The sequence below is a fragment of the Salmo trutta genome, chromosome 32, assembly GCF_901001165.1.
Source record: "Salmo trutta chromosome 32, fSalTru1.1, whole genome shotgun sequence".
Classification (NCBI taxonomy): Eukaryota; Metazoa; Chordata; class Actinopteri; order Salmoniformes; family Salmonidae; genus Salmo; species Salmo trutta.
Window position 1 is genome coordinate 1,276,214 of NC_042988.1, and position 24,709 is coordinate 1,300,922.

The window sequence follows — 24,709 nt, forward strand, 5'->3', positions numbered from 1 at the left end:
CTAGTTGAAGCCCTAATTCTAGTGTAGTTCATTTCGTTAAAAAAAATGACTTTCTAAAATAGTTTTTTTATAGCTATTATTTTAACCATGATGATAATGAATACGAAACTAGTATTATACGCCTAATATTGGTTTGTCTTCTTTGAGGACAAAATTGCCCTTTAATCTTAATCTAGAGTCTGACCCCAACCCTTAATTGTTATTAAAAATAATGCCCGAAACCAGGCATTATTGTGTTTTAGTTTTTTATTCAACCAAATTAGTGTCAGAAAAAAAAATCTGGCAACAGTTGAGGATGTAGGCCAATGACATGCATCTTCAATGGGTTACTTTTTAAATAGGCCTTCATGTACATGTATTCAGACCATCTACTTTTTCCAAATGTTACGTTACAGCCTTATTCTAAATTGATTAAATCGTTTTTTCCCCTCATCAATCTACACACAATACCCCATAATGACAAAGCAAAAACAGTTTTTTTTTTTTTAGCAAATGTATAAAAATAAATCTAAAAATATAATATTTACGTAAGTATTCAGACCCTTTACTCAGTACTTTGTTGAAGCAACTTTGGCAGCAATTACAGGCTTGAGTCTTCTTGGGTATGACCCTACACCTGTATTTGGGGAGTTTCTCCTATTATTCTCTGCAGATCCTCTCAAGCCCTGTCAGGTTGAATGGGGAGCGTCGCTGCACAGCTATTTTCAGGTCTCTCCAGAGATGTTCTATCGGGTTCAAGTGCGGGCTCGGGATGGGCCACTCAAGGACATTCATAGACTTGTCTCGAAGCCACTCCTGCATTGTCTTGGCTGTGTGCTTAGGCTCGTAGTCCTGTTGGAAGATGAACCTTTGCCCCAGTCTGAGGTCCTGAGCACTCTGAAGCAGGTTTTCATCAAAGGTCTCGCTGTACATTGCTCCATTCATCTTTGCTTCGATACTGACTAGTCTCCCAGTCCCTGCCGCTGAAAAACAACACAGCATGATTCTGCCATCACCAGGTTTTCTCGAGACGTGACGCTTGGCATTCGGGCCAAATAGTTCCATCTTGGGTTCATCAGACCAGAGAATCTTGTTTCTGATGGTCTGAGAGTCCTTTAGGTGTCTTTTGGAAAACTCCAAGCGGGCTGTCATGTGCCTTTTACTGAGGAGTGGCTTCCGTCTGGCCACTCTACCATAAAGGCCTGATTGGTGGAGTGCTGCAAGGGTTGTCCTTCTGGAAGGTTCTCCCATCTCCACAGAGGAACTCTGGAGCTCTGTCAGAGTGACCATCGGGTTCTTGGTCACTTCCCTGACCAGGGCCCTTCTCCCCTGATTGCTCAGTTTGGCCTGACGGCCAGCTCTAGGAAGAGTCTTGGTGGTTCCAAACTTATTCCATTTAAAAATGATGGCAGCCACTATGTTCTTGGGGACCTTCAATGCTGCAGACATTTTTTGGATGCACCTGAGCTTAATTTCAAGTCTCATAGCAAAGGGTCTAAATAAGTTAATTATGTTTTATAATAAGGCTGTAATGTAGCAAAATGTGGAATAAGTCAAGGGGCCTGAATACTTTGTATGCACTGTATGTGGGCCTACACTTACCAGGGGCCAGGCACACTGAAAACCAACATATGTTGGTCGTGCCACTGTAGACCTAAAACCAGCATATTTGGGGTTAAACATGTACCTTATGCTACCTTTCTAAAATTACGGGGGTGGGACTCGTGATTTTTTTAAAGGAACATTACTGACTTCAACAGGTACATATGTTGAAGAATATCACAAGTCGACTATAACTTTGGTTTGTTGAAATAATGGTTCTATTTCAAAGGTGTGCGCTGAAAAACCTTATCCTGCCGAGTCCGTACTGTCGGGGTTGGGGAGTTCTACCAGTGAGTAAAAGTTATATCACTGAGTTCGCATTTTTTCTCCTCCTTGGGCATCGATGCACTGGATACAGTACCATATCAGGTTAGTAGCCTATGTAGGCTATACCATTGTAAGTACTATAGGCTATCATACTATAGTAGTGTACAAGTAGGCTTTTCATATGTTTTTGTTAAGCTTGTACAGAGAAGTGATTAACACTACTAGAAAGGTCATAATGGTAATTCTGACCGTTGATCTTTCAATTGTGCAAATATTTCATATTAAATAAATAGATTGATCCCCCCAGTGCATAGACTGTAAATTCTAAAATGACTAGTGTATTTTCTGACTGTAGGACAACAGTTGCCTACCCAGCTAGTTGCCCATCCAAACTACACCTAAACTATATTGAAACTAATTTAACACTTATAATAGATGTGGTCTGAAGACAAAAATGTACAATAGTCTGATGGGTGACAATATTATCAATTGTCAAATTGAGAATGAAGAGACTGATGACCAGCTCAGTGTGCATTGACAAAAAAGGGAACAGAGTTTACCAAACAGCACTTTTTCAAATAATCCTCCAAAGGTCCATGCAGGCCAGAAGTTATGATTGCTATACCCTATTGCTATACCCTAAGAGTAGATTCAGATGTTTCTAATGAACCTAGTCGTGTCAAAATTATCAAACAATTGTGAGTATGGGCTCATTTTCAAAATACTGGTGTCAATCAGCTATAGCCATTTGTGAAAAATGTCCTTTATATTTTATTCTGTTTATTCCATTATATTCCTACTGTAAAATATATACTGTATGTGTTGACTGTGGCAGAGCAGGGGAATATAAGCATGTAATGTCTGCTAAAGTTGATTTCATGATGCAGCCATATAGCCTCAGCTACTAAGCACTCAACTTGCTTTTCTGTTCTTTTGAAATAAATTGTCTAGGTATCATGTTTTTATGACCTTCTTAAACAGAATCTTAATGGATTTCTTTGTGATTGTGTATAGTAAATGGATTTATTAGACTGGTTGCTGTTGGTACTGCATGTCCTGGCTATTCTACTGTTTCAATATGCGTATGGTCATTTTGACGCTTTGAGGTAAAAATCATCAATGTATTTGTATTATTATATTTTATTATATTTATCCCAAAGTTCTGCTACAGTGTAAAATACACACATTTAGGAAAAGTCAGGGACAGATGGGTTGTGCACATGCCTTCACATGCTCTTAATTGGATATGTTTAGTGAATCGTTAGGCCATTAGCTCGGTCTACTTTCTACAAATTAAAAGTGTATCACTCATTTGTAAGGGCAGGCAATAGCTAAAATAGTAACCCTGTTTTGGATCAAATAATATTTGATCAGATAGATTGGACACTTGTGGTGTAGGGTCATTTTGTTTCACAGTGGTCATATTTGGATAGGTGATCGGGACCTAGTACTTTTTTAAACCACGAGGACAGACCTGTTTAAGAAGTAGGCTACTGTGAATAGGACAGTGGGCCATACATTTCAACTGAATTATAGGCTACTTGATAGGGTGAGGTTTACAAACAGAAGCACAATTCTACCTTGCCTCTCGCACACACACACGCTCCCGCATATACACACGGCACTCACTCTGTCTTTTATTTGGTTGTCACTATGCACGTAGATTAACTATACACTTTCATTCCTTGCCGAAATACAGATCAGAAGTTTCTAGCATTTCACATATTAATCAATTCAGGCTATTTAAAAATAATAATTCCAATCTCATAGACTGTCAATCTTTGCATCCATAGCTGTGCCTATGAATTTGAGTGATTACTTCCCAAGCCCCATCTTAGCCTACCGAACAAAGTGGCTGGGTCTGGTTATTGGAATGGCAGATAGCCTATATTGGAGACTTAATCATCTGTATAATAGTTAGGCTACATAGGCCTATGCTTGCTGTGCTTGGATGTTGGTTATCAGACTTTCAGTATCAGCTTGTTCGTGCGCCCTCCTCCCATACTAGTATCCCAGAGTGGATACAACTTCAAAGAATGTCTTCCTTAACTCAGTTGTCTTAACACGGTCTTGAGGCTTCATGAATGTCACGGCCTCCTGGTGAATTACACCCTGTAAAAAGCATAATAGCCTCTCCCTCCGCTATGGAGACCCTGGCTGCATTTCATGACAGAAAGTTAAGTTGTGCCATCTCTTCTGACCTTTTTTACTCCCTTTCACAGATCTGAAACTAGATCATGTAGTACCAATATGGTGGAAACTAGGTGGCACTTCATCCCACACCTATGCAGTTGTCTCAAAGTGGTGTGAATGAAGGTTTGTGGCGAGGGAGACACTTTTGGAATGAAATGCTGCCTGTCATAGGTGGGATCTGAACACTAAATCCTGTATTCACCAGAAACTATTAGGCCAAGAGGAAATTCCCTCTTAGACCAAGGGTGACACTGATTTAAAGACATGTTTATACCTGGTGCTAACATGGGTCCTTTGTCCTGATTAGGGTTGCAAAATTCCTGGAACTTTCAATAAATTCCCTGCTTTTACCGAAATCCCAGTTGAAGGATTCCTGAAATCAACACAGTAAAATTGCAAGAGTTAATTAAAATCCTATGGAGTCAAATGTAACACTATTTTGGGGTTTATATGTTCCCACCCCCATTTTGTGATATAACTACTCTGGTCATGGTGTTGATAATTTGGGAGTTAAAATGACACTAAATAAAATAAATATCCAACTCTGTGTTACAAAATCCCCCTGCTGAGGGCGCAACAGGACGCTATGTTTGTGTGACGCTCACTGTTTGTGTGAGCGTTTGTTTATTTGCTTTCTGGAGCCGTGCTGTCTGACTCTAACCCATCCTCACCCTTTCTCCTCCTCACATGACAGATTAATATCTCCTCCACCTCATGGCTTCAGCCAATCGGACGATAGCCATGTGTCTCAACCCATTGCACACACTAGCCCTGATAGGCTAGCCAGCCTGACCCATGCTCTCCAAGGGAGTAAATATTGCCTGTAGCTGAACAGTATTATTCCAGTCTGTGAGTGTGGGTAGACACATGTGCATGGGTTGCGTAACTACAAAGTAAGCTGTTGATATCATTGCAGTTTGTAGAGTAGCCATATTCTATGAAGTTCTCATTCCTGTTATGTTACTACTGATATTGCCTGCAGTGATGAGTCTTTGCTCTTGTAAGTTTCTGTGCAATAGCCTACTATTTGTATAATATATAGTCCTTGACATTGTTCTTGTTGTTATATCCCATATCCCACTCTATCGTACTTTGAAAATATCTATTCAGGCCAGTGTATTTATCTCCTGTATTTATTATCTCTGTTTCTGTCCATTTAAAGAACCATACCAATGTACATTGAAAAAAAATATAAATGCAACATGCAACAATTTCAGTGATTTTATTGAATTACAGTTCATATAAGGAAATCAGTCAATTGAAATGCATTCATTAGGCCCTAGGCTATGGATTTCACATGACTGGGAATATAGATATGCATCTGTTGGTAACAGTTACCTTTAAAAAAAAAAAGAAAAAAAGTAGGGGTGTGGATCAGAAAACCAGTCAGTATCTGGTGTGACCACCATTTGCCTCATGCAGCGACAGGTCTTTTTCGCATAGAGTTGATCAGGCTATTGATTGTGCCCTGTGGAATGTTGTCCCACTCTTCTTCAATGGCTGTGCAAAGTTGCTGGATATTTGGGAGAACTGGAACACGCTGTCGTACGCGTCAATCCAGACCATCCCAAATATGCTCAATGGGAGACATGTCTGGTGAGTATGCAGGCCACTGAACTGGGACATTTTCAGTTTCCAGGAATTGTGTACAGGTCCTTGCAACATGGGGCAGTGCATTGTCATGCTGAAACATGAGGTGATGGCAGTGGATGAATGGCACAACAATGGGCCTCAGGATCTCGCCGCGGTATCTCTGTGCATTGAAATTGCCATCAATAAAAGGCAATTGTTTGTTGTCCGTAGCTTATGTCTGCCCATACCATAACCCCACCATGGGGCACTCTGTTCACAACGTTGACATCAACAAACCGCTCACTCACTCACACAACGCCATACCCGCTACGCTGTCTGCCATCTGCCTGGTACAGTTGAAACTGGGATTCATCCATGAAGAGCACACTTCTCCAGCATACCAGTGGCCTGAATTCGTTTACGACACCAAACTGCAGTCAGGTCAAGACCCTGGTGAGGACGATGAGCTTCTGACAGATTGTGCAGAAATTCTTCGATTGTGCAAACCCACAGTTTCATCAGCCGTCTGGGTGGATGGTCTCAGATGATCCCGCAGATGAAGAAGCCGGATATGGAGGTCCTGGGATGACGTGGTTACCGTGGTCTGTGAGGCCGGTTGGCCGTACTGCCAAATTCTGTAAAACAACATTGGAGGCGGCTTATGGTAAAGAAATTAACATGACATTTTCTGGAAACAGCTCTGGTGGACATTCCTGCAAAACAAGAGACATCTGTGGCATTGTGTTGACAAAACTTCACATTTTAGAGTGGCCTTTTATTGTCCCCAGCACAAGGTGCACCTGTGTAATGATCATGCTGTTTAATCAGCTTCTTGATATGCCACACATGTCAGTTGGATGGACTATCTTGGCAAAGGAGAAATGCTCACTAACAGGGATGTAAACACATTTGCATAAAATTTGAGAGAAATAAGCTTTTTGTGCGTATGGGGAAATCTCTGGGATCTTTTATTTAAATTTCATGAAACCTGGGACTAACACTTTACATGTTGTTTATATTTTTGTTACGTGTTTATCCCCATGTTCATCTTCTCCTGTGTGTGATTAAAGTTCATGTGTGTGTTAACTCTTGGGCTGCTTTATTCTCTTCTAACCGGGGCTGGTGTCAGTGAGTCACAAACCAGTAAAATATGTAGCACCGGGTCGCTCTCTTTCACTCAGAGTTGCTTAAATTTAACTCCATTAACCATTTTACTATTTTCCGTGTCGTTTTTAATCAAATCCTTTGCCATTTTACACTTTTCTGTGTTGTTTTGAATTAACAATCAACTACAGCAGAGTACATTTCTTTTTCAACTTACTTCCTTTGCGTTATACACCCTTATTTGAATATTTCTTGTCACATTATGGTGGTTTGCAATGTGATATCCAATCTTTGTTGGAAGCCAACTTGTAGGAAGATATCCAGCACTTTTACGTCACTCACAACTTGCATTTAGAATGCCTGTCAGAGTATGGAAGAAAATCATGTACATGAAGAGACTACTTGTTTTGCACGCTTTGTACAAAATAATACAATGCACTACGACAGGATATTTCTAAACGTAGCTCTTTATTAGCTAGCTATAACTGGCATGTTTGTGTCTCATACCATGATCAACCGAAGATGACCTCACTACCTGGGTGGTCCTAACCAATCATAGCGCAGTGCTTCTACACCTGTATTGCTTGCTGTTTGGGGTTTTAGGCTGGGTTTCTGTACAGCACTTTGTCATATCAGCTGATGTAAGAAGGGCTATATAAATACATTTGATTTGATTTATGAAAGGGTGGTAAAATGCATCCAATTACAATTCAGTATGTTTACACATGAATATTACAACTACCTACACCATGTGAACTGGAACAATGATCTCACTAACAGTTAGTTATTAATCCAACCACTTACAGATTGGATTAGTTTAGAAAAATGTGTTTCTTATATTTGTGTAGCATAAGATCAAAAACAATTGATGTATATGCAAAAACACAGATATTGAAACAAACAATAAAAAAATTGTAAGATATCCAGACCAGTGGAGGCTCCTCAGAGGAAGGGGAGGACCATCCTCCCCAGTGAATTTCATAAAAATAGTGTAACATAAGTTTTCCTTTTTAGATAAAACTATACTAAATATATTCACGTCACCAAATTGATTGAAGCTCATTGTTTTGCTATGAAGGTCTACAGTAGCCTCAACAGCACTCACTGGGGTAGCACCATGGTGTAGCCGGAGGACAGCTAATTTCCGTCACCCTCTGGGTACATTGATGTCAATGCAAAACCTAGGAGGCTCATGGTTCTCACCCCCTTCCAAAGACTTACACAGTAATTATGACAACTTCCGGAAGACGTCCTCCAACCTATCAGAGTTCTTTCAGCATGAACTGACGTGTTGTCCATCCGATCAGAGAATGAATCTAGTACTGAATGCATAAGCTACAGCTAGCTAGCGCTGCAGTGCATAACGTGGTGAGTATTTGTATTTATTATGCATCCCCATTGGTTCCTGGGGTCCAGCAACATAAGACAGTTACATACAGTTTAAAATACTACATGACATTTTCATAACACCTTACCCAACACATTGTGTTCACTCAGGCCACCATTCTAACCCCACATATTTACAGTGCAACATCCATGTGTACGTGTGTGTGTCTTATGTGTGTCTGTACGGGTCTCTTCACAGTCCCCGGTGTTCCATAAGGTGTAGTTACTTTTTGTGGAATAGAGTCCCATGTAGCCATGGGTCTATGTAGTACTGTGCACCTCCCATAGTCTGTTCTGGACTTGGAGACTGTGAAGAGACCTCTGGTGGCATGTCTTGTGGGGTCATGTCCGAGCTGTGTGCAATCAGCATGTCAACACTTCTTACAAAAACAGGTAATGATGAAGTCAATCTCTCCTCCACTTTGAGCCATGAGAGATTTACATGCATATTATTAATGTTAGCTCTCCGTGTACATTTAAGGGCCAGCCGTGCTCCCCTGTTCTGAGCCAATTATAATTTTCTAAGGTCCCTCCTTGTGGCACCTGACCACACGACTGAACAGTAGTCCAGGTGCGACAAAACTAGAGCCTGTAGGACCTGCCTTGTTGATAGCGCTGTTAAAAAGGTAGTGCGGCGCTTTATTATGGACCGACTTCTCCCCATCTTAGCTACTGTTGTATCAACATGTTTTGCCCATGACAGTTTATAATCATGGGTTACTTCAAGCAGTTAAGTCACCTCAATTTCCACATTGTTAATTACAAGATTTAGTTGAGGTTTATGGTTTAGTGATCGATTTTTCCCAAATACAATGCTTTTAGTTTTTTTTATATTTAGGACTAACTTATTCCTTGCCACCCATTCTGAAACTAACTGCAGCTCTTTGTTAAGTGTTGCAGTGATTTCACTCGCTGTAGTAGCTGACGTGTATAGTGTTGAGTCATCTGTATACATAGCCACACTGGCTTTACTCAAGGCCAGTGGCATGTCATTAGTAAAGATTGAAAAAAGTAAGGGGCCTAGACAGCTGCCCTGGGGAATTCCTGATTCTACCTGGATTATGTTGGAGAAGTTTCCATTAAAGAACACCCTCTGTGTTCTGTTAAACAGGGTAACTTTTTATCCAAAATATAGCAGGGGGTGTAAAGCCATAACACGTACGTTTTTACAATAGCAGGCTATGATCGATAATGTCAAAAGCCGCACTGAAGTCTAACATAACAGCCCCCACAATCGTTTTATCATCACCTCTTTCAGCCAATCATCAGTAATTTGTGTAACTGCGGTGCTTGTTGAATGCCCTTGCCTATAAGTGTAATGAAAGTCTGCTGTCAACTTGTTTACTGTAAAAAAATGTTTTTCCAAAAGTGTACTAGGGGTTGGTAACAGGCTGATTGGTAGGCTATTTGAGCCAGTAAAGGGGGCTTTACTGTTCTTGAGTAGCGGAATAACTTTTGCTTCCCTCCAGGCCTGAGCTAGATCATCTGTACTCCACACACAGAGACGTGTACAAAGCTCTCGCTTGCCCTCCATTTGGCAAATTGGACCACAATTCTATCCTCCTGATTCCTGCTTACAAGCAAAAATGAAAGCACCAGTGACTCGGTCTATAAAAAAAGTGGTCAGATGAAGCAGCTGCTAAACGACAGGACTGTTTTGCTAGCACAGACTGAAATATGTTCCGGGATTCTTCCGATGGCATTGAGGAGTACACCACATCAGTCACTGGCTTTATCAATAAGTGCATCGAGGACGTCATCCCCACAGTGACTGTACGTACATACCCCAACCAGAAGCCATGGATTACAGGCAACATTCGCACTGAGCTAAAGGGTAGAGCCGCCGCTTTCAAGGTGTGGGGCTCTAACCCGGGAGCTTATAAGAAATCCTGCTATGCCCTTCAACAAACCATCAAACAGGCAAAGTGCCAATACAGGACTAAGATTGACTCGTACTACACCGGCTTCGACGCTCGTCTTATGTGGCAGGGCCTGCAAACTATTACAGACTACAAAGGGAAGCACAGTCGTGAGCCGCCCAGTGACACGAGCCTACCAGACGAGCTAAATGCCTTTTATGCTCGCTTCGAGGCAAGCAACACTGAGGAATGCATGAGAGCATCAGCTGTTCCAGACGACTGTGTGATCACGCTCTCCGTAGCTGATGTGAGCAAAACCTTTAAACAGCTCGTGGCTGGGTTTCCTTTTGTAGTCTGTAATAGTTTGCAAGCCCTGCCACATCCGATGAGCGTCAGAGCCGGTGTAGTAGGATTCAATCTTAGTCCTGTATTGGCGCTTTGCTTGTTTGATGGTTCGTTCTAGGGCATAGCGGGATTTTTTTATAAGCGTCCGGATTAGTGCCCCGCTCTTTGAAAGCGGCAGCTCTAGCATTTAGCTCGGTGCGGATGTTGCCTGTAATCCATGGCTTCTGGTTTGGATATGTACGTACAGTCACTGTGGGGATGACGTCATCAATGCACTTATTGAGGAAGTTGCTGATTAAGGTGGTATACTCCTCAATGCCGTTCGAGGAATCACGGAACATATTCGAGTCTGTGCTAGCAAAACAGTCCTGTAGCGTAGCATCCGCGTCATCGGACCACTTCCATATTGAGCGCGTCACTGGTACTTCCTGTTTTAGTTTTTGCTTGTAAGCAGGAATCAGAAGGACATTATTATGGTCAGATTTGCCAAATGGAGGGCGAGGGAGAGCTTTGTATGCATCTCTGGAGTAAAGGTGGTTTAGAGTTTTTTTTCCTCTGGTTGCACATGTGACATGCTCGTAGAAATGAGGTCAAACGGATTTAAGTTTGCCTGCATTAAAGTCCCAGGCCACTTAACAGTGCCGCTTCTGGATGAGCATTTTCTTGTTTGCTTATGGCCATATACAGCTCGTTGAGTGGGGTCTTAGTGCCAGCATTGGTTTGTTCTGGTAAATAGACGGCTACGAATAATATAGATGAGAACTGTCTTGGTAGATAGTGTCATCTACATCTTATCATGAGGTACTCTACCTCAGGTGAGCAATACCTTGAGACTTCTTTAATATTAGACATCGCGCAAAAGCAGTTATTGACAAATAGACACACACCCCGCCCCTCGTCTTACCATATCTAACTTCTCTGTCCTGCCGATACACGGAAAACCCAGCCAGCTGATTGAGTGGAGATTATTATGGTCAGATGTAGTAGTTGACTGATTGAGTGGCACATGATTATTTTTGTTTCACGTTGAAAGTCACAGGCTTATTAGTGAATCCAGTGAATCCTTAACTAATAAGTAGTATTATCCGTGTCGTTGTTCAGCCACGACTCAGTGAAACACAAGATATTACAGTTTTTAATGTCCGGTTGGTAGGATAGTCTCAACCATAGATCATCGAGTTTGTTTTCCACTGATTGCACGTTGGCCTATAGAACCGATGGTAATGGCGATTTACTCACTTACCTACGAATCCTAACAGGGCACCCCGACTTTCTCCCTTGGTATCTCTGCCTTTTCTTCACATGAATGACAGGGATTTGGGCCTGTTCTCCGGAAAGCAGTATGTCCTTAGCATCGGACTCATTAAAGATTTATTTTTTTCCAGTTTGAGGTGAGTAATGGCTGTTCTGATTTCCAGAAGCTCTTTTCGGTCATAAGAGACGGTAGCAGCAACTTTATGTACAAAATAAGTTACAAACAATACAAAAAACTAACAAAATGGCACAGTTTGGTTAGGAGCTTGTAAAACGACAGCCATCCCCTCCGGTGCCATTATTATTAAAATGATAGGTCATTAAAATGATAGGTCATTGCAAACTTTTCCGCAGTCGTAACGTTAACGGGGGAAAAGGAATTGCAGTAGGAAAGAGTTGAAAGGGTGAAATGAAAGCAATCAATCCAGTGAGATTTAAGTAACAAGTGGATTTTGCATCCCTCAAACACAAGAAATTGATGCCTGAAATTAAACATCCACAGTTGGCATGCCCGTTGCTAAAAGTTTAAGGGGCGGTGTCCCAGAGACAGAAAAGCCAGTTAAATCGAGAATATCCATTGAAAGTGCTTTTTAGTCTAGGATTAGGCTTAATCTGTGTCTGGGACTGCCCTTCAGAGCATATGTGTAAGAGTTATTCTTCTATCCGTGTATAGGGATCCCTGGTGTGAGAGAACGTACTCTTATTGCAGTGAAACCAGATGGGGTCCAGCGCCGCCTTGTGGGACAGATAATGCAACGCTTTGAGCAGAAAGGCTTCAAACTGGTGGGCATGAAGATGCTACAGGTGAGAGATGGCCAATTCCCCAAAGCCCCTGCCTCCTAGGTATTTGTGTAGATCTGGATCAGTATAAGTAGTATGAAAATAAGCAATATGATAGTAGCTTCAACTTGCACTCTGATACGACAATTGGAACTTGGACTGTGCTTGTTCATTCAGTATTCATACCCCTTGACTTTATCCATATTTTGACATTACAGCATGAATATAAAATACCCCAAATTGTCAAACTGGAATTGTTTTTAGAAATTTTCGCAAATTAAAGGAGTTGAATCAAGTATTCAACCCCATTGTTATGGCAACCCTAAGTTCAGTAGTAAAAATTTGCTTAACAAGTCACATAAGTTGCATGGACACAGATTCAACCACAAAGACCAGGGAGGATTTCTAATGCCTCACAAAGAAGGGCACCTATTGTTAGATAGGTAAAACAAAAAAAGAAGCAGATATTGAATATTCCTTTGAGCATGGTGAAATTATTAATTACACTTAGATGGTGTATCAATATACCCAGTGACTACAAAGATACCGGTGTCTTTTCTAACTCAGTTGCCCGACAGGAAGGAAATCGCTCAGGGATTTCACCATGAGGCCAATGGGGACTTTAAAACCGTTAAAGAATGTAATGACTCTGATTGGAAAAAACGGAGGATGGATCAACAACATTGTAGTTACTAAACAATACTAACCTAATTGACAGAGTGAAAAGAAGGAAGCCTGTACACAATAAACATATTCCAAAACATACATCCTGTTTGCAACAAGGCACTATAGTAATACTGCAAAAAATGTGGCTTTTTGTCTTGAATGCAAAGCATTATGTTTGGGGCAAATAACACATCACTGAGTACCACTCTTCATATTTAGTGGTAGGTATGGTTATGCTTGTCATCAGCAAGGACTAGGGAGTTTTTGGGGGGGAAGAAAATAAATGGACTGGAGCTAAGCACAGGCAAAACCCTAGAGGAAAACTTGATTCAGTCTGCTTTCCAACAGACACTGGGAGATGAATTCCCCTTTCAGCAGGACAATAACCTAAAACACAAGGCTAAATATACACTGGAGTTGCTTACCAAGCAGACAGTGAATGTTCACTGTTTTGACTTAAATCTACATGAACATCTGTGTAGATTTTAAATGTTGAATTCAGGCTCTAACACAACAAAATGTTGAATAAGTCAAGGGGTATGAATACTTTATGAAGTCACTGTAAATACCAGACTGTAAAATAAAGGTTAACACAATGTTGGCTTTCTTTCTTTCAGGCATCAGAGGAGCTGCTCTCTCAGCACTACCAGGAGTTAAGGAGGAAGCCCTTTTACCCCAGTCTCCTGTACTACATGACCTCTGGTCCCATAGTTGTTATGGTGAGAGTTCGTGCCTCTGTATAGCCTGGTAATCCAAACTTGAATTGCTCAGTTTCATTGTTTTCTCACTTTACTGATCAGTCTGGGCATTCACTAAGAGTTGGACAGCTGGAAGGTCTAGAAAATAACCACTAGAATAAGCTGTTAACGCCCTTGCTCATGTACCTTGATCAACGGTAGTGGATGGACCATTTCAGATTGTCAGTGATGTGTATGATCTGAGACCAGTAGTCCTCCATTTGCCAGTTCAGTTAACTTTTTCACTGCCTAGCCCAAGACTTGAACCACCTCTCTATCATCTCCTCTGGGCTACCTACTGTACCCTTATTCAATTAGGGGGGAATTCAGACCCAGATTACATGAGCGTAAAATTTACTTTATTCCTTTTTTATTCACTTTTCTATGTGTATTCTGACCTTAAAATTAGGAACGAGGTAACGCATGTGCCAGCTACCTATTCGTTTGGGGTGGAGATCAGAGAAATGAAGGTGTGGCAGAGGTGTGTCTACAGATACATCATATTCTGACCTTGACGTAATTCCCTCATAACTCCAACACCTTTACGCACAAGGAAACCTGTCGGTTCCGGTGGTGGAATAACATATTTTTCCCTGATAGAAATAACACCATTCTCTATGCACCGTAATTTACAAATTGATAAACTATTGATAAGAGCTAGGTAAATAAGTAATCTGTTTGGATGAGGGGATTGTAAATATAAATAACAATTGTTTTAGATAGAGTACCGGTCAAAAGATTGCACACACCTACTCATTCCAGGGTTTTCTTAATTTTTTACTATTTTCTACATTGATGAATAATAGTGAAGACATCAAAACTATGAAATACTCTGTGTAAGGGCTACTTGACCTAGAAGGAGAGTGATGGAGTGTTGCATCAGATGACCTGGCCTCCACAATCACCCGACCTCAACCCAATTGAGATGGTTTGGGATGAGTAGGACCACAGAGTGAAGGAAAAGCAGCCAACAAGTGCTCAGCATATGTGGGAACTCCTTTAAGGCTTTTGGAAAGCATTCCAGGTGAAGCTGGTTGAGAGAATACCATGAGTGTGCAAAGCTGTCATCAAGGCAAAGGGTAGCTACTTTGAAGAATCTAAAATATAAAATGTATTTTGATTTGTGTAACATTTGTTTGGGTTACTACATGATTCCATATGTGTTATTTCATAGTTTTGATGTCTTCACTATTATTCTTCAATGTAGAAAATAGTAAAAATAAAGATAACCCCTTGAATGAGTAGGTGTGTCCAAACTTTGGACTGGTACTGTATATTTTACCTTATGATTGCTGGAGACAATTGTGAAACCAATCATCTGGCAGCAAAATGAAGTATACTAACATGTCCACTTTATGACATTGAAGTTCCTTTCCGTTATGCAGAATTTTAATTGTCTTGCCTTGCGGAGTAGACGCATGCAACCTGGATCATGTGATGACGATTTAAACTTTGCTCACTCTCAAATGTTTTTATTTCTATCATGTTAACTTCAGTCTCAACGTCAACAGTGAAGAGGTGACTCCGGGATGCTGGCCTTCTAGGTAGACTTGCAAAGAAAAAGCCATATCTCAGACTGGCCAATAAAAATAAATGATTAAGATGGGAAAAAGAACACAGACACCGGACAGAGGAACTCTGCCTAGAAGGCCAGCATCTCAGAGTCGCTTCTTCACTGTTGACGTTGAGACTGATGTTTTGCGGGTACTATTTAATGAAGCTGCCAGTTGAGGACTTGTGAGTCGTCTGTTTCTCAAACTAGACATTCATGTACTTGTCCTCTTGCTTAGTTGTTCACCGGGGCCTCCCACTCCTCTTTCTATTCTGGTTAGAGCCAGTTTGCGCTGTTCTGTGAAGGGAATAGTACAGCCGTGGCCAAAGTTTTGAGAATGACACAAATATTAATTTCCACAAAGTTTGCTGCTTCAGTGTCTTTAGATATATTGGTCAGATGTTACTATGGAATACTGAAGTATAATTACAAGCATTTCATAAGTTTCAAAGGCTTTTATTGACAATTACATGAAGTTGATGCAAAGAGTCAATATTTGCAGTGTTGACCCTTCTTTTTCAAGACCTCTGTAATCTGCCCTGGCATGCTGTCAATTAACTTCTGGGCCACATCCTGACTGATGGCAGACCATTCTTGCATAATCAATGCTTGGAGTTTGTCAGAATTTGTGGGTTTTTCTTTGTCCACTCGCCTCTTTAGGATTGACCACAAGTTCTCAATGGGATTAAGGTCTGGGGAGTTTCCTGGCCATGGACCCAAAATATCGATGTTTTGTTCCCCGAGCCACTTAGTTATCACTTTTGCCTTATGGCAAGGTGCTCCATCAGGCTGGAAAAGGTATTGTTCGTCACCAAATTGTTCCTGGATGGTTGGGAGAAGTTGCTCTCGGAGGATGTGTTGGTACCATTCTTTATTCATGGCTGTGATCTTAGGTGAGTGAGCTTTGTGAGTGAGCTCACAACCCTTGGCTGAGTAGCAACCCCACACATGAATGGTCTCAGGATGCTTTACTGTTGGCATGACACAGGACCGATGATAGTACTCACCTTGTCTTCTCCGGACAAGCTTTTTTCCGGATGCTCCAAACAATCGGAAAGGGGATTCAGCAGAGAAAATTACTTTACCCCAGTCCTCAGTAGTCCAATCTTTGTACCTTTTGCAGAATATCAGTCTGTCCCTGATGTTTTTCCTGGAGAGAAGTGGCTTCTTTGCTGCCCTTCTTGACACCAGGCCATCCTCCAAAAATCTTGGCCTCACTGTGCGTGCTGATGCACTAATACCTGCCTGCTGCCATTCCTGAGCAAGCTCTGTACTGGTGGTGCCCCGATCCCGCAGCTGAATCAACTTTAGGAGATAGTCCTGGCGCTTGCTGGACTTTCTTGGGCACCCTGAAGCCTTCTTCACAACAATTGAACCGCTCTCCTTGAAGTTCTTGATGATCAGATAAATGGTTGATTTAGTTGCAATCTTACTGGCAGCAATATCCTTGCCTGTGAAGCCCTTTTTGTGCAAAGCAATGATGATGGCACGTGTTTCCTTGCAGGTAACCGTGGTTGACAGAGGAAGAACAATGATTCCAAGCACCACCCTCCTTTTGAAGCTTCCCATCTGTTATTAGAACTCAATCAGCATGACAGATGATCTCCAGATCTCCACTCACACCTGTGTAAACGAGAGAATCACTGACATGATGTCAGCTGGTCCTTTTGTGGCAGGACTGAAATACAGTGGAAATGTTTTTTGGGGATTCAGTTCATTTTCATGGCAAAGAGGGACTTTGCAATTAATCTGATCACTCTTCATAACATTCTGGAGTATGTGCAAATTGCCATCATACAAACTGAGGCAGCAGACTTTGTGAAAATTTAAATTTGTGTCATTCTCAAAACTTTTGGCCACGACTGTACACAGCGTTGTACGAGATCTTCAGTTTCTTGGCAATTTCTCGCAAGGAATAGCCTTCATTTCTCAAAACAAGAATAGACTGATGAATTTCAGAAGAAAGATATTTGTTTCTGGCCATTTTGAGCCTGTAACCAAACCCACAAATGCTGATGCTCCAGATACTCAACTAGTCTAAAGAAGGCCAGTTTTATTGCTTCTTTAATCAGGACAACAGTTTTCAGCTGTGCTAACATAATTGCAAAAGGGATTTCTAATGATCAATTTGCCTTTTAAAATTATAAACTTGGATTAGCTAACCCAACGTGCCATTGGAACACAGGAAGGATGGTTGCTGATAATGGGCCTCTGTATGCCTATACAGATATTCCATTTAAAAAATAATCAGTTTCCAGCTACAAAAGTCATTTACAACATTAACAATGTCTACACTGTATTTCTGATCAATTTGATGTTATTTTAATGGATAAAATATATTTTCTTTCTAAAACAAGGACATTTCTAAGTGAACCCAAACTTTTGAATGGTAGTGTACATAGGATAGAATAGTATATGTACAGCAATTGTTGAATATAATGGCCTTGACTAGAATACAGTATATACATATGAAATGTGTTAAACAGTATATAAACGTTATTAAAGTGACCAGTATTCCATTATTAAAGTGGCCAGTGTTCCATGTCTATGTACATAGGGCAGCAGCCTCTAAGATGCAAGATTGCGTAACCGGGTGGAATCCAGCTAGTGATGGCTGTTTAACAGTCGGATGGCCTTGAAATAGAAACTGTTTTTCAGTCTCTCGGTCGCAGCTTTTATGCACCTGTACTGACCCTGGCTTCTGGATGATAGCAGGTGAACAGGCCGTGGCTCAGGTGGCTGAGGTCCTTGATGATCTCCTTGGCCTTCCTGTGACACCGGGGGCTGTAGATGTCCTGGAGGGCAGGCAGTGTGGCCCCGGGGATGCGTTGGGCAGACCGCACCACCCTTTGGATAGCCCTGCGGTTGCAGACGGTGCAGTTGTCATACCAGGCAGTGATACAGCCTGACAGGATGCTCTCAATGGTGCACCTGTAAAAGTTTGTGCGGGTCTTAGGTGCCAAGCCGAATTTCTTTAGCCTTCTGAGGTTGAAGAGGCGCTGTTGCACCTTCTTCACAACACTGTCTGTGTGGGTGGACCATTTCAGATTGTCAGAGATGTGTACGCCGATGAACTTGAAGCTTTTCTGCGGCCCCGTCGATGTGGATGGGGGCGTAATCCCTCTGCTGTCTCCTGAAGTCCACGATCAGCTCCTTAATTTTGTTGACATTGAAGGAGTGGTTATTTTCCTGGCACCACTCTGCCAGTACCCTCACCTCCTCCCTGTAGGTTGTCTTGTTGATGTTGGTAATCAGGCCTACCACTGTTGTGTTGTCTGCTAACTTGATGGTTGAATTGGAGGCGTGCGTGGCCACACAGTCATGGGTGAACAGGGAGTACAGGAGGGGCCTGAGCACGCAGCCTTGTGGGGCCCCTGTGTTGACGATCAGCATAGTGGAGGTGTTGTTGCCGACCTTCACCACCTGGGGGCGGTCCTTCAGGAAGTCCAGGACCCAGTTGCACAGGGCGGGGTTTGGATCCAGGGCACTGAGCTTAATGATGAGCTTGGTGTTGAAGGCTTAGCTGTAGTCAATGAACAGCATTCTTACATAGGTATTCCTCTTGTCCAGATGGGATAGTACAGTTTGCAGTGTGATGGCGATTGCATCATCTGTGGATCTATTGGGGCGGTATGCAAATTGCAGTGGGTCTAGGGTGTAGGGTAAGGTGGAGTTGATATGATCCTTGACTAGTAAAGCACTTCATGAAGACAGAAGTGAGTGCTACCGGGCGATAGTCATTTAGTTCAGTTATCTTTGCTTTCTTGGGTACAGGAACAAGCAAGTGGGGACAGTAGACTGGGGTAGGGGGAGATTGAATATATCCATAAACCAGGGGCGTAGACAGAATGTATTTTTGGGATGGCCTAGAAGAATTTGGATAGGCATTTTTTCTGCTTGTTTATTACATTTATTTTGCGATGTGCACTGTATATTATTTCGTAATACAATCATTTTATACTAGTGCATAGTACTTGGAGAAACCTCGTTACATATACAAATAATTACCTATCCCAGCATGTTAAAATAAGACAGTAACTTTAGACCAGTTGCCAACTTGACAACAACATAAAACTCATCTTCAGGCGCACTTTAATCTTGATGGGAAAACAAGCCTATATTTGATGTTACCATTTATACCATGGGCAGTAGTACTATTAAAAGGTACCTTACCTTTAGTAGACGTATCATAAGGCGTGACCTACATCACAAGGCGCAGACGGCGTGACTTTGAGTTGAATATGGTGATGATTTCATCATAATCCAATGTATCTGTCAGTTCACGCTCAAAAGACAGCAAACTGAAGTGGTTCAGCCGGGCACTTGTCATTGATGTGCGAAGATGATTTTTTTATCCTTGTTGTTGAGAAAAGACTCTCCACACTGCATGATGTCATTGGAAGTGTGACAATGATCCTTAACATAGTGTTTAAATTAGGGAAAATATCATCGGGGCAGCTGTCAAGTACACTCATTATGGAGGAAAAGTTACTTGCCATGTTCATTTTGCTGAGTAAAAACAGTGAATTCGGCATCCTCAATTTATATTGCATAATGATCGCATGTGGTCTTCAGCTACTCTTTAAGGCCGCAGGTTTGGGATTCTTTGGAAAAGGAGGCTGCCGCTTGCATGATCCCATATGTGTCTTCTTGAAATCTTGAGTTTAACTCAGTAATCTGTCTGTCTAGAAATTGTTCCAAAGTTGCCTCAGGTCACTGGCACTCTTGATGCTGGATGTTTTCTCTAATGAAGTTGTGACTACACTGTCTGCCAATTTTACAGGCAGTTTCCATTGCCATGATGTGCCCCAATTACTAATATCATGCTTAATCATCATCTCTTCAGTTAGCTTGAGAACTTTATCAAAGTCTCCCCCTGAGTTATCTCTGAACATAGAAAAGCTGCTTTTGAGGATTTCAATTAAACCAATACAGTCCATCACAGATAATGTAGAGCTTTGTAATCCCTTCATAGCAAAATCACTAGTGTCAAACAATTTACTCAACGTGACTAACAGGAATAAAAACGTCTTGTTCTGGATTTGTTGTAAGATGGCATCGGCTTCTAATTTGGTTTGTCCACTAGCCTCTGAAAAATCTGCAAGAACCTCTAAAATGACATCTAGCAGTAACAGCACTTTACTCACTGACCTTGATTTTGAACTCCACCGTACATCCGTGGATCTTTCTAGCTCGAGACATGGTCTATCGGGATGCAACTCATTCTGTTCTTCTATGAATCGAGCATGTCTGTGGGATCCATTCATACATGTGTGTAACTGGTTTACTGTCTCAAAAGAAGTACTGACATGTCCCGGCACTTTTGCCGCGGTGCACAGAACCAAATTCAAACGGTGGGAGTTGCAATGCACATATACCGCTTGCTTAAATGTTTGCTTTAGTAGGACATGTACCCTCCTCTGTTCCCTGACACGACTAAAGCGCCATCAAAACAAAAACCCACACACGATTTTAGCATGCAAATCTTGGTGGGGCAAACAAAAAAAAGTGGGATGCATGCCAGAAAAGCCACTACACAACACTAAACAATATATTAATTGCACTATAACGGTGACAAACACCTTACTACTGCTACACCTGGCTACCAGCGGAGCCTTGTCTGGCAGCAAAACAGTTCATTCAGCTTCATTTGCTGCCTTTAAGAAAAACATAGCTGATAGGCTGACTTGCTTAAACAAATGTGGTTTCTGACAATTGAGATGTACAAACTATGGCACAAGTGGATAAGAGGCAATCCGTAATTTCAATTAAGACATTAATGAGCAAGCAACGATGGACGTAGTCCCTATAACTATTTGTTCAGCACTTTTGAAATGTACAGCGACAGAATTCAGAACATGGGTCGTCCCTGTACCAGTCAGAACCGTAGGTAGGATAAATAGGGAAAGGGGGATGCCTAGTCAGTTGTACAAATGAATGCATTCAACTGAAATGTGTCTTCCTGATTTAACCCCTCTGAATCAGAGAAGTGAGGAGGGCTGCCATAATCAACATCCACGTCTTTGGTGCCCGGGGAACAGTGGGTTAACTGCTTTGCTCAGGGTCAGAGTATATGGTGATGAGGCTTGTGGAACCTTACATTGGCATGGGGAGAATTAACACCATGGACAATGTCTTCACTTCACTGTCATTGGCGAACAAGTTGCTTGCAAAGAAAACAAGCTTGGCTGGCACCATGAAAATCATGTACTTCACAACCGTGCTGAAGAATGACAAGACAACAGGATACAGTAAAGAGAAACTGAGACTATTAAGCACTACAACCAAACAAAGCTATGTCAAAGTGTGTCAAGCAAGTGAACGTTACGACAATTTGTGTCAACTGCTAGGACAAGAGATAACAACTGAATTAAATCCAACTGATGCCATTGTGTGAAGACGCACACAATGTAAGCATGAGCTGACAATCATTTACTATTTTTGACTGCTGTCATATGACCCTTATATTCATTAAAATGCCATTATTGCTTTTGTGCTGATTTTTACTATTTATGAAGGTCACTTGGCGCTTATAATAATGTTTAAGCTACTAATGTTCTCATCATTTGACCGCTGGTCTTGGTGGGGGGGTATGTTTTTTTATTTTGTCATTATACAAATAAGCTCTTACCGTGTTTTAACACATATGCTTTCTGTTTCATAGTTGTAACAAAGGCACTCCACGAATAGAATTGATGGAACAATTCTTGTTTGTGTTTTTTGTTTTTACATATAGACTACAGTAACAAACTATTGAAAATCTATTGTGTTATCTGAAATAAAATTTAAAAAATCCTATTCTAATGCTATCCAAGGCCTTTATACACACAAATTATTATTCTTGCAATAGCATATTACATGTTTTAATTACACTGTTAAAATGTTGCCTTCAGAATGACTGCTCATTAGCTTGAAGGGGGGTCCCTCAAGGCCCAACGGTTCTAGTGTTAAAACAGATCAATATCTTTGGTTTTGTACTTTTGATTCTGTCATAGGAACTGGGGGTCGTTAGACTTAGAACACAGCTATCATTTTCTTTCTCAAATGGCACAGATAATTCTTGGCGTTCTCGCTATAGAAGTCGCTGACCACACACCAATACATGGATTTGAGAGTAAAACTATCCCTCAAATAACAGCCAACCCTTGTAGGTGTCGATATCCTATACTGGGTCATGATTCGTTGAAGTTAAATAACAGAAAAAGTGGTTTGTTTCTATTTGCATATTGGCAGCCTCCCGAAACCAACATCCGACATTCCAAAATATAAATAGTAGTCTTCTACAAATCCTCATCTAACCAACCATATATAGATTCTAAGTTTACGTGTGGTCTTTGTATAATGTACATCTCAACAGTGCATACAACCCACATTGTTGCCCCCATTCTATTTTGCTCCCCCCCAAACCTCTCGTTCTATTGATTTCAATGTGATATTGATGTGAGTGATTTATAATTAAGTGTTGCGTTTCTCTTTACGTTTTGGTGACCCCCAAATCAAAATGTCCTTTGGGTGGTGGACCATACTTGATACACACGGGAAACTGTTGAGTATGGAAAACCTACCATACTACCATACCCCATTTATATTTTAGTCACTTAGCAGACACTCTTATCCAGAACGACTTACAGGAGCAATTAGGGTTAAGTGCCTTGCTCAAGGACACATCAACAGATTTTTCACTTAGCCGGAGTCTACATCTGGTCTCCCATCCAGAGACAGACCAGGACCAACCCTGCTTAGCTTCAAATGCAAGCCATCAGTGGGCTTTTTTCAGTCCTGCTGCTTTCAGTTACTGTTTGATTGAACATTAGAATGGGCAAAAGGAGTGGCCTAAGCGACTTTGAGCGTGGTATAATCATTGGTGCCAGGCGCGCCGGTTCCAGTATCTCAGAAACGGCCAGTCTTCTGGGCTTTTCACGCACAACAGTGTCTAGGGTTTACCGAGAATGGCGCGACAAACAAAGAACATCCAGTCAGCGGCAGTCCTGTGGGCGTAAACAGCTCATTGATGAGAGATCAAAGGAGACTGGCAATAATCGTGCAAGCTAGGAGGCTGGCCAAAAACAGGCAAATAATGGCGCAGTACAACAGTGGTGTGCGGAACGGCATCTCGGAATGCACAACTCGTCGGCCCTTGTCACGGATGGGCTATTGCACAAGAAGACCACTCTGGGTTCCACTTCTATCAGCTAAAAACAAGAAGGGGCTCCAGTGGGCATGCAATCACCAACACCGGACAATTGAGAGGTGGAAAAACATTGCTTGGTCTGACAAATCCCAGTTTCTGTTGAGTCATGCTGATGGCAGAGTCAGGATTTGGCATAAAAGCAGCATGAGTCCATTTGTATTTGGATTTACTATGGATCCCCATACTCTTCCTGGGGTCTGGCAAAATTAAGGCAGTTATATAATTTATACTATAAAAACATTACAATACATTCACAACAGATTTCACAACACACTGTGTGCCCTCAGGCCCCTACTCCAATATCATACAGTTGAAATCAGAAGTTTACATACACCTCAGCCAAATACATTTAAACATGGTTTAAAAAAATTCCTGACATTTAATCCTAGTAAAAATTCCCTGTCTTAGGTCAGTTAGGATCACCACTTTTATTTCAAGAATGTGAAATGTCAGAATAATAGTAGGGAGAAGGATTTATTTCAGCTTTTATTTCTTTCATCACATTCCCAGTGGGTCAGAAGTTTACATACACTCAATTAGTATTTGGTAGCATTGCCTTTAAATTGTTTAACTTGGGTCAAACGTTTCGGGTAGCCTTCCACAAGCTTCCCACAATAAGTTGGGTGAATTTTGGCCCATTCCTCCTGACAGAGCTGGTGTAACTGAGTCAGGTTTGTACACCTTGCTCTAACACGCTTTTTCAGTTCTGCCCACAAATTTTCTATAGGATTGAGGTCAGGGCTTTGTGACTGGCCATCAAGCTTGTCCTTAAGCCATTTTGCCACAACTTTGGAAGTATGCTTGGGGTCATTGTCTATTTCGTAAACCCATTTGCGACCAAGCTTAACTAATGTCTTGAGATGCTGCTTCAATATATCAAGATCATTTTCCTTCCTCATGATGCCATCTATTTTGTGAAGTGCACCAGTCCCTCCTGCAGCAAAGCACCCCCACAACATGATGCTGCCACCCCCGTGCTTCACGGTTGGGATGGTGTTCTTCGGCTTGCAAGCCTCCCCCTTTTTCCTCCAAACTTAACAATGGTCATTATGGCCAAATAGTTATATTTTTGTTTCATCAGAACAGGAAATTTCTCCAAAAAGTACGATCTTTGTCCCCATGTGCAGTTGCAACCCGTAGTCTGGCTTTTTTATGGCGGTTTTGGAGCAGCGGCTTCTTTCTTGCTGAGCGGCCTTTCAGGTTATGTCGATATAGGACTAGC

General features: G+C 41.6%; 1 protein-coding gene across 2 annotated transcripts in view; it reads left to right on the forward strand.

Moving 5' to 3' along the window:
- The first annotated feature begins 1,724 nt into the window (after positions 1 to 1,724).
- The window catches only part of nme4 (NME/NM23 nucleoside diphosphate kinase 4), a 28,703-nt gene continuing 5,718 nt past the window's right edge, over positions 1,725 to 24,709 (forward strand). The window contains exons 1-3 of one of the 2 annotated variants that reach the window (XM_029726983.1): positions 1,725 to 1,950; positions 12,235 to 12,365; positions 13,625 to 13,726. In XM_029726983.1, the coding sequence (XP_029582843.1) occupies positions 1,794 to 1,950; positions 12,235 to 12,365; positions 13,625 to 13,726 (390 nt within the window). In that variant the 5' untranslated portion in view covers positions 1,725 to 1,793. The remainder of the gene's footprint in view (positions 1,951 to 12,234; positions 12,366 to 13,624; positions 13,727 to 24,709) is intronic. The other variant, XM_029726984.1, reaches the window with a different exon arrangement.